A 10,572-nucleotide genomic window follows, 5' to 3' on the forward strand; every position below is an offset into this window, starting at 1 on the left:
TAGGGACCACTCAAATAACTCAGGAGGGAGCCTAGTAAGCAGCAGTCGGGAGAGTAGGAAGAGAAAGTAGAGAGAAGAGGAGGAAACTGAGGCCCTGCCGTGAAGCAAAGTGCTAAATGCTACTGAGAGGCAGAATGGAAAGTACAAAGAAGGTTTCAAAGAGGTTAGTAACCTCTGATTAGAGGTTACTAATGACCTTAGAGGAGCAGGGAGTGCGGAGAGGGAGAATTCTAACTCTGAATCCGCTGCTGGAGGCTATGAAGCCAGGGGCTTTAGCAGTGAAGAGGGAGGTACTCATGGAGGTGGAGACAACATCAGAAGGAGGGGGCTTCACTGGTGGGGGAAGGGGTTCAACACCCAGAAGAGACTGCAAGAAGATGGACCTGAGAAGAGAGAAGGAGAATGGATGGAATCCTAGGGAAGCGATCACAGATGAGCATCAACATTGAGTGTTTTAGAATTTCTGCGGCAGCAGCTTCTGTAACCGAAAACTGGAGGTGGTTTAAAGTCCATTGAGAGAGAACAGGTTACGGTACTGCCGACAACTACAAAGCGGAATACTACGTGATTTTAAAATGCTGCATGGATTTTTAATGAGGTTTAGAAAATGATTCCACCAAATAATCTCGAAAGGATGGTCACGTGTTTGTTAGAATGTAAATGAGGGGGCACCTCAGGCGCTCAGTTGGTTAAGCGGCTGCCTTCGGCTCAGGTTGCGATCCTGGAGTCTTAGGATCGATCCCTGCATCAGGCTACTTGCTCGGCAGGGCGTCTGCTTTTCCCTCTGACCCTCCCCCTTCTCATGCTCTCTCTCTCTCTCTCTCTCTTAGTCTCTCTCTCTCTCTCTCTCTCAATAAATAAATAAATAAATAAAGGAATGTGAAAGAGGTGGGGCGCCTGGGTGGCTCAGTTGGTTAAGCTGCCAACTCTTGGTTTGGGGTCAGGGCATGATCTCAGGGTTGTGAGATGGAGCCCCCCATCCTGGGGCTCTCCGCTCAGCAGGGAGTCTGCTTAAGATCCCCTCTCTCCCCTTCTTTCCCTCCCCCTCCCCGTCTGTGCCCGTGCACTTTCTCTTTCAAATAAATAAGTAAATAAATAAATAAAATCTTTAAAAAAAAAGGAATGTAAAAAGGGTATATGCAGAAAAACCAGACTGGAAAGATAGGCCCCGACCATAAAAACATGGACCAGTGTGTGGGTTTTTCACACACAGTGAGAGCAGAACAGCAATGAAGAGAAGGGCCCCCGGAGCTAGGCTTCCAGCTTAGGAATCCTGGCTCCCCTGCTTATGAGCCGCAGAACCTTGGTCAGGTTACTTCTGTGCCTCAATCTCACCTGCAAAATGGACATAACACTATCCCCGTCCATGGGTCTTATGACAATTAAAATTAATATGTATAAAGTCACAGAACAGCATACCTGGCAGAGAGTAAACACTATATAAATGTTAGACCACATTACTATGGTTATTATCTTTCCTCTTAAGTTTTTTTTTTAGTGGGGCGCCTGAATGGCTCAGTCATTAGGCATCTGCCTTTGGCTCAGGTCGTGATCCCAGGGTCCTGGGATTGAGCCCCGCACCAGGTTCCCTGCTTGATGGGAAGCCTGCTTCTCCCTCTCCCACTCCCTCTGCTTGTGTTCCCTCTCTTGCTCTCTTTCTATCAAATAAATTTAAAAATCTTTAAAAAAAAATTATTTATTAGAGAGAGAGTGAGAGAGAGCACCCTGAGATCATGACCTGAGCTGACACCAAGAGTCGAACGCTTAACCAACTGTGCCACCAGGCGCCCTGGTTATTATTATCTCTACATATTCTATCAATCACTTTAATCACATGAAAAAACAATACACTTGAGATATCTATTTTAAGAGGTTCAGTTTACAAACTCTAAGTTCTCTAGAACTATATGAAGTGGTGTATCATACATAGGATATATTAAGAAGGTTATTATTCTTGTACCGAAGGACTAAGGAACTGGGGCTTCAAAGAAAGGTATGGCTTTTGTCCAGGCTCCTGGGAGGCAATCTCTAAACCCCTAAAATTCCCCCAGTGATGGGGTGTCTCTGTTACTCATGGCAGGTCCCTCAGGCAACAACAGCTGGATTACCTACGGACAGAACCTCAAAGTGGGGGCTGCCGCATGGGAAAGACCAGCCATGGGAGTGACTGGTAGGCTGGGCTTTGGGTCACGTGATATCTGCCCACCCTCCAGAGGAGGGCTGGAAATTTGAGTTCAGACCAGGGGGCAGTAATCCAATCAGCCGTACCCATGTCATGGAGCCTCCATAAAAAGCCACAGAGCTCAGAGCTTTTTTTCGGTTTGGCAGTACTCTGTGTGGACAGCCACTCACGGACGCTGGGAGGGGAACATGTCCCTGAGGATAAGGGCAGCTTGTCTTCTGGGAGCCACCCACGTTCTGCCCCACACACCCTTCCTCCTGCTGCTTCTAACTTGTAGCCAGCTGCCACACTCAAACTATCATCGCGAGCAGAGCGCTTTCCTGAGTTCTGGGAGTCAGTCCAGTGAATTATCAAACCTGAGGGTAGTTGTGAGAAACCCTGGGTTTGTAAACAGCTCATGTGATGTGAGGATGGTCCCAGGACCCCCAAACTTGCAGCTGATGTCTGCAGCGGGTGCAGACTGTACAGACTGGCAAACTCCTCACGGTACTTCGCCTAAATTTGACTCTTATTCGGAAGATAAAGAGGAGGACTTCTTACCTGTGTCGAAACATTTAATAGAATAATCAGCTAATGCCACAAGGAATTCAGACTTCCTACGGAGATTAAAGGCCAGAGCCGTGCAAGCTTGTGCTGTTCGCTGAACAAGATTAAACCTATTAAGAGATTACTGCATTAGTATCAGAAAGTCTTCCAACAGTCATCAATTTTACGTTGGAGGAGTCCTTAGAGATGAAGAAAATGAAACCCAGAAAAATGAACCCTCACACTGGTAGGCCAAAAATGGATTACGAAGAGTGCTGTCTGGCACGTACAGGAATCTGGAATTTACTTAACAGGTTTTAAGCTTAGCAGAATTACGACCAGCCACGGCTTCCGGGAAGGGGATTTTGTTGGCAATGGCAAACGGACAGAAAGATCATGAAGCAAGCCACTACAGAGCATGTCAACCAGCGCTCTGGGGCTGACGCGGAAAGGACAAACAGGACGAGGAGTCAAGTGGGAGAAGGGCTGGTGACACACTGAAATGAGGTAGAGAGGGAGGAATCAGGAATTTCCTCACGTGCAAAAGGAAGGTAAGAAAAGAGTCATGATTAAGAGATCAAGCGAACTAAGACACTGATTGAATGAAATAACATACGCTAAGTGCTTAGCAGAGTACTTGGCACACAGCTAGAGTTTAATTTACTAAAAAAATCAAGTTTTCAAGATTGGGCAAAAGAGGGACAAGTCTGGGATGTAGGAAATAAGTCTGGTTTTAAATATGTGAGTTCAAGGCCTTTAAAAGTTGTGCTATCCAAGAAACAGAGTGCGGGCCAGAGGTGTGATTTAAAACCTCCTAGGAGCCACCTTGAAAAAGTAAAAAGAAAAAAGGTAAAATTAATCTTAATAGCATATTTTACATAATATGTACTTACTATCATTTCCACATTGAATCAATAAAAAATCACAAATGAGATATTTTACATTCTTTTTTTCATACTAAGTCTTCCCAACCCAGTGTGTATTTTACACTAACAGCACATCTCAATTTGGACTCGCCAGCTTTCACGGGCTCCGGAGCTTGACGCAGCTACCGCACTGGACAGCCTAACGTAGAAGATATCCCGTACGTAGTAGAGGTAGATCTGGGTTAACAGTGTTTGCACTGCAGCTGAAGCCTTAGGCTTGGTGCTGAATGAGGACATGGAAGGGAGCAGGCCACCGACAGATGCCCGAGCAGCACAATAAAGGGGCAGGCATTCGCAGAAGAGTCAGCAAAACGAGGGGGGGGAAGATGATCGGAGAAGTAGAAAACTCAGGAAAGAGCTGTACCTTGAAGCAAAAAAAAACATTCCAGGGAGGAGGTAGAGATGAGTATTTAGTAAGATGAAAATCGAAGAGAGACGAGTGAATCAAGCAAGTAAGATTTCCGAGGGACACCAGCATGGTGGGCGTTAGAATCCGACGGGCTTGATTTCAAGTCTCAGCTCTGACACTTACTCCTCTGCTCGGCTGTGATTATGCATAGACAGAGAGAAAAGGGACAGTGGACAAAATAAGGGAGGAACCCTTGTGGTGCTACGTCCCAGGGGTAGCTACCGATCGAGATTAGCATGGGAAGAAATTAGGGTCACTTATTTTATGAATAAACCGACCACAGGGACGGCCATATATCTGAGGCTGCGCTTGGGAAGGGGAAGGGAAGCTGGAAAGTGTCTGTTTTCTCATGGGTTGGGAGGCCAGGGAGTCGAGCAAGAGTGGGGTCGTACCCAAGGAGACAAGGAAGCAGGCAAAGACAAGGAAGCTGGAGGAGAGTGGGAGAAGTAGTAAGTACTGATGAGCAAATGAAGGGAAGCATCATTGATGCGGACGTCCCTTATTCAGTAATGGAGTCCCTCAACACCAATTTTTGTTTTCTTTAGCAGTGGGAACAGAGAAGCGACAGTTATATGAATTTAAGATTGAGAACGGGCAGGGTGTGTTAGGCAAGAATAAAGGGTGGGAGAATTGTGATGGTTATTTTTTTGGTAAAGAGTGGAAACAATGATTAACATGTATAATAACTCACAGAGAAATTAATTACATACGACCCCTTCTTTTCCTGAACTATTTGAGGATAAGTTAGCGAGATCAGGATTCCTACAAATAAGAAAATTCTCCCATATAATTACAATACAACTATCAAAATCAGGAAATCCCCCTGATATATTACCACCACCTAATCCTCAGACCCCATTCAGTTGTGCCACTTGTCCCCAAGAATGTCCTTCCGGGATCAGCCCAGATGCATGCCTTTACGTGTCATGGCTCTGGTCTTCCTCAGATTGGAATAGTTCTTCTGGTTTTTCTACAACGTTCATGACCTTGACCCTTGGGAAGAGGACGAGCCATCTTGTTACACAATCGCTTAATTTAGCTCTGTCCGTCTGATGATTCCACTGCCTGGATCCAGGGGCCATGTCCCTGGCTGGAATACCACAGAAGGGATAGTCTGCTCTTTCCACTGCTGCCAGGGGGCACATGAATTTTGATCTGTCCCGCTATTCGTGTCATCATTTGCTCGACTTCTTCACTGCAAAATTAATCTTTTCCCCTCTATAATTAATCAGTATTTGGGGGGGAGCTGCTTTGTGACTATGCAAGTATCCCTTCTCATTGAACCGTTGTTTGATGACCGAATGAAGTTCTAGATTGCTATTTTACTCAATGGGTTATGACCCCTTACTATCATTATTTATTTTGATACTCAAAGTGTCTCCAATATGGCAAGAAGGAGAGCTTTAAAGCTGACATTTATGTCCTTTGGACACTCTTTTTTAAAATAATTCCTCCTTTCTGGCTACAAAATGTTCCAGATTCACCTACCTCCATCCTGAAACTGGCCGTTTCTGCAAGGATCCCTGATTACTTTTAGCAGAGCATGGTATTTAGAACAGAACCAGGCAATGAATGTATTCATTGCTACTGGGGGGTTGTTGTTCCCAAGTCCTGTAAGTGGAAAAAGCTAGGCAACACATGTACCTATAGTGCATTCACTCACTCACAAGCTTCTATTTACCTCTATGTCAATATATTCAAATCAGGCCGTACGCACAGATATATCCCATTCCAATCCAGTACCCCAGGGTTTGTTCTTGGTCTCTGCCTTTCCATATCTGCAACTCCCCTTTCCCAATGTTAGCTACCTGGCCCCCATTATCCTCAACATATTTACTCACTTTATCGAAGCCTCCGGTCTTTCCCATGATTGCCCCATCGCCCACACAGACACCTTCTGACTCCGGCCAGGCGGACATGGTTCTCCCACCCACCCACCCACCCCCACCGTAGGCATTACTCCCTCCGTCAATCCCATCTCACTGCTTCTGTACCAAACTGCTGAGCAAAGGAAGAGGAGGCAGATGAGCGCAGATCAATTCTTTAAAACTGCCAGATGCATAAACTGTGACAATAATGTACAAAGGAAATTATGCTCTTTCTAAATGGCCCAACAAAGTACCAGATGTTGCTAAATGAGCAATAGTAAAATTTTAAATTTAAATAACAAGCTACTGGAGATATTGTGCCAACTGGAAACTTGAATTCTCTAAAAAAAAAAAAAAAAAAAATCTAACCATATTTTCTACGCTTTCCCACTTTCTTCCGTCAGCATTTATGACAGGGTTTTACAAGGTACCTGAAATATAGTAAGAACTTGATGAATCTTGCTGAATGAATAATTAATAGGCGGTACTAAAATTGGCAGTAAATGACTTGTTAAATATGATCTGTATCAAAGGTGTCTGCTCACCTGTTTCCATACAAGTCAAAAACATAGATATTTCCTTGATGGTCCCCAGCAATTAAGCAATCACCTGAGCTGTCAAAAGCCACATTCAAAAATCGCAAGACTTTGGGAAGGTAGTCAGAAGAGCTGTGAATGATGTTCACGATAATCCTGTCAGAAGCAAACAAACAACATACTTAATTCTATGTCAAGCATTACTCACGAAAAACACGGCTTTTATGGTAATTTCACTAATTTTGAAGTTTCCTGCCTACCCATTCTTCCCTCTCCTGCTACTCTCCTAGAAGCCATCCTAGTGATTTCTGGAAGCCATGGAGAAAGTTATTAACCAAGTGCTACTGTGCATACAGATTCATCAAATACTTGAAAACCCACTATGCGTCAGACGCTGAAGAAGCTACGACCTGAAAGTAACAGATGGACACAGGCCCTGTTCTCAGGGAGCTTTCAGTTTCGTGGTGAAGACAGATATTGAAAAACACAAGCACACATATGAAAAGCTTCATAAACTGTGATTAAGTGATAGACAATAACAAGATATAAGAGAATGTATTTTTGATTGAGTCAAATCGCTACATGAAGCAACAAACATATGCTAAAAACAATGATGTAATAAGTGTAAAGTAGTTTTATATAAACCATAAGCCACGGTGTGTAAGAAAAATCTCAATTCAATATCTTAATTTTAAGATACCTTAATGAAATTTTGTAATATAAAGTGTTCCAGAGTGAACTAAGTGTACATGAGTTTTATTTTCAGCTATATTGGTCTAAAGGTACTTTTTTTTTTTTTTTAAAGATCACGTACCACATATCTGTTGAAAAGAAACCTGTTAGAAAACTTGGAGCACGGAATGAATAGCTTCTTAAAATAGTTTACGTGTGCCTATTCAGGTCACAAAGACCAGAATAATCCCCTTCTTTGTTACAATAGTTTCCTAATCATGAACATTTTTATGTTAATTGACCTTTTGTGAGTATCTGAACTCAAGTCTTAGAAATGTTTATCTTCCTCATTATTTTTCATTAAAAAATACTAAATTGAATTAAATGTATTAAACATTTTCTTCAGTTCAATCATAAGGCTTTTCACTGGGTGAAACAGCAAAATTCTTATGATACTTCATGTTTATCAAGTCCTTGACAAAGATTCTATGTTTGACCAAAGCTTTAGTTTGGCTCCTGAACCTTCTCAGGGGCACTTCATCTGTGGGCTTCCTTGTAAAATCTAATTTTAGCACAAACCCTGTTCAGTCTGTTTAATTAGAACTCCTGATCATCCATGGTAACTGATCAGCTTCTCATTCTCCACCATCTCCCAGCTGACATCCAGTCACCCTGGCTTGTCTTCTTCAAGAATCTCTTTTAGGCTGGTTTACCCATAACTCCCTTAACCTAGATGTTTCCTCTTAGTGATTTTTCCATCTACTGCCTCAGTACATCCCCACTCACTCAGCCTGTAGCTGGAGCTGAGCCCAGTTCTATACTGAAGTCTCCTTTACTCTATTGCAACAGAGGAATAAAACCTGTTTTTACTTCAACTACTGCCAAGCTCTGGGTTTCCTCTGACATCCCCAAAGGGGAGAGGGTGAGAATAAATATAGTGAAATGAGTAATAATATCAATGTTCCCAGGCAATCAAAATCAGACAGAGTGAACCACTCTTCCTTCCGGTTTTACTTCTATAACATTTACTATGTGTGTGAATTACAAAATTATATGATCATTGTTCAAAATAAGGAAAGAACAGAAAAACACTAATAAATGAAACTGATTATAACTCTACCATCTAGATAATAATCACAATTAATAGCAACATCCCACCCCTCTGATTTCACATAACGCACACATACCAACATTTATTTTAGAACTGTCTTTACCAGCATTTATTTCAGAACTGCCTTTCAATTGCTCGCAGGTTGCCTGACAGTTTCTCAGGCCGTCAACATAATAAAAAAATCAAATATTTACCGAACACCAAGATGCATGAGACACTGTTTTAAAGTCTTTAAAATGCCCTAAGATGACCCTGTCTGGGAGGAACGTTTATCTTCACCTACAGTCTTGGTGATTAACTTGCCCAAGGTCACAGAACTAGTAACTGGACATTTACTGCAACTCAATCTCTGCCCCTTGTCTCTCTTGAGACCATAACAATGGGTTTTGATGAACAAAAAGAAAGCTATGGTTTAGTGGAAGTGAATAACATTTCCATAAAATTGTTTCTTTCCTTTCTTCGATCTTGCATGTATATCTGGATATTTTATAACAGCAAAAAACAGAATTTCTGTGGGTTGGCAATAACTTTTAAAACATTTAGAGAGCATCAGAAGTCAGGGTAGTATTTACATAAACTTCAAATTTGGAAATGAAAATCCCTACTGAAGAATCCCTAACCAAAAATTTTTATTCGATACAGTTGGTGGGACAGCAACATGGCTAGGGGCCTGACAGCAACCAGAAATCAAACGAGCTCTTAGTACAATGTCCCGCACGGTCGTTCGAGTGGGGAAAGCTGGCACATGAAGTCTGCTGATTTGTTGAGAAGCTACCAAAGGATCAACAGAAAAATTACCAGGAATAAAAACATGAATTCAAGTGATGCTGCAAAGGCCACAAAATCTTTGGAAATTAAAAGCAATGGCATCAATCTGTATGCAGCAATTGGAACCAAGGTGGCACCACTTGGGGCAAAGGTTTCCGTTAAAGTCTTGAGTGGCTTTGTATGATAGTACAGTGATGTATACATGTCATTGTATATTTGCCCAGATCCATAAAACATACAACCCCAAAGTGGACCCTAGCATGACTGTAGACTTTGGGTGATAATGCTGTCCCAATGCAGACTCATCAGCTACAATTAAAACACCTCTGTGATGGGTAATACTGATAATGGGGAGGCTAAGCATATGTGAGGGCAGGGGTATATAGGAAATCTGTCCCTATCAATTTGGCTGTGAACCCAAAACTGTTCTTAAAAAAAAAAAAAAAAAAAGTCTACTTAAAAAACAAACACCATCAGCAGCAGCAGCAGCAGCAGCAGCGCTAACCACCTTGCACTGTACAATGTAGCCCCATGGTCACTGCCATACACGCTAACGTGTAAACTCGACAAACCCAGAAGTTTGTTTTGTTCCACTGCTGTCCCCCAGACCTTAGAAGCTTGGCACAGAGTAGATGCTCAACAAACAGTTGATGGATGTATCCTTGTCTGAATATAAACGATGACTTAAGATGGGTACGTTGCAGCATTTGGAAGGGGTCGACGTGCACCTTTCCCCTTTCCCTGCATCGTTCTTCCTGAGTGCTTTTCCAGGTGCAATCGTTAAAAAGAGTTACTGAGCATCTACTGCGCGCCGGGATTGCTACGGGGCTGCTCCGATAATTCAGGCAGGCAGAACCCTGGTACCCATCCTCTCGCGCACCTCGCTGACCCCCACCCCATGACCAGGAAGGGTTCCCCGACGACCTCGGCGCCCGGATCACGGCAGGACTAAGGCTACCTGCCTTTCAAGAGGTCATCCGGGCCAGGGATGCGGGCCAGGGATCAGAGGCAGAGCCCGAATCTCCCCCCACCCCCGGCCCCTGGCACTCCTCCCCGATATCCTCCCCAACAGCGCCTCCAACGCCACTGCAAGGACGCAGAGCCGCCCCTCGCCGGCCTCCAGGCCCCTCCGCAGCCCGCCGCCTTTACCCGTCCCGAGCGGCCGGGGAGGGCTTGCGGTGCCATAGCTTGCCGCTCTCCTTGTTGCCCAGGTCCGTGCTCTGCATGGCGAAGCCCACCCGCGGCGGCCGCCGCCGCCACAGCCGCCGGGTGCGCAACCGACCGGGCGCCTTCCCGGCAGGCTCCGCGCTCCCCGCCCGGGAAATTTAAGCTTCCGACCCGGGAGATTTGAGCTCCCGCCCCGGCGTCCGGGATCCCCCCGACGCCGACCTTTCTATTCACAGCCAATAAGGAGGAGGTTTTCCTCCCAACTCCGCCCAGGCAACCCCTGCAACCCTGGACAATGGAACCGGCCAACGACCCTCTCTTAGACTCCGCCCCTTTTAGGGGTCCACCCCCAAGCCCGGGGCCCAAAGCCTTCTGGGAATGGTAGTTCTCTGCAGGTGGCACGGGTCG

At 44.5% G+C, this 10,572-nt stretch overlaps 1 protein-coding gene across 6 annotated transcripts in view; it reads right to left on the minus strand.

Annotated features, from left to right (window-relative positions):
* Window positions 1–10,361, minus strand: part of TBC1D31 (TBC1 domain family member 31) — a 68,677-nt gene extending 58,316 nt beyond the window's left edge. For 2 of the 6 annotated variants that reach the window (XM_032858397.1, XM_032858399.1), the window contains exons 1-3: window positions 10,147–10,360; window positions 6,456–6,602; window positions 2,723–2,838 (exon numbers count right to left, since the gene is read on the minus strand). In XM_032858397.1, the coding sequence (XP_032714288.1) occupies window positions 2,723–2,838; window positions 6,456–6,602; window positions 10,147–10,223 (340 nt within the window). In that variant the 5' untranslated portion in view covers window positions 10,224–10,360. Of the gene's footprint in view, window positions 1–2,722; window positions 2,839–6,455; window positions 6,603–6,706; window positions 7,040–8,423; window positions 8,456–10,146 lie in introns of those variants that run through there. The other 4 variants (XM_032858396.1, XM_032858398.1, XM_032858400.1 and 1 more) reach the window with 4 other exon arrangements.
* Between the last annotated feature and the right edge of the window lie 211 nt (window positions 10,362–10,572).

The sequence above is a fragment of the Lontra canadensis genome, unplaced genomic scaffold (genome assembly GCF_010015895.1).
Source record: "Lontra canadensis isolate GAN:19392208 unplaced genomic scaffold, GSC_riverotter_1.0 scaffold15, whole genome shotgun sequence".
NCBI lineage: Eukaryota > Metazoa > Chordata > Mammalia > Carnivora > Mustelidae > Lontra > Lontra canadensis.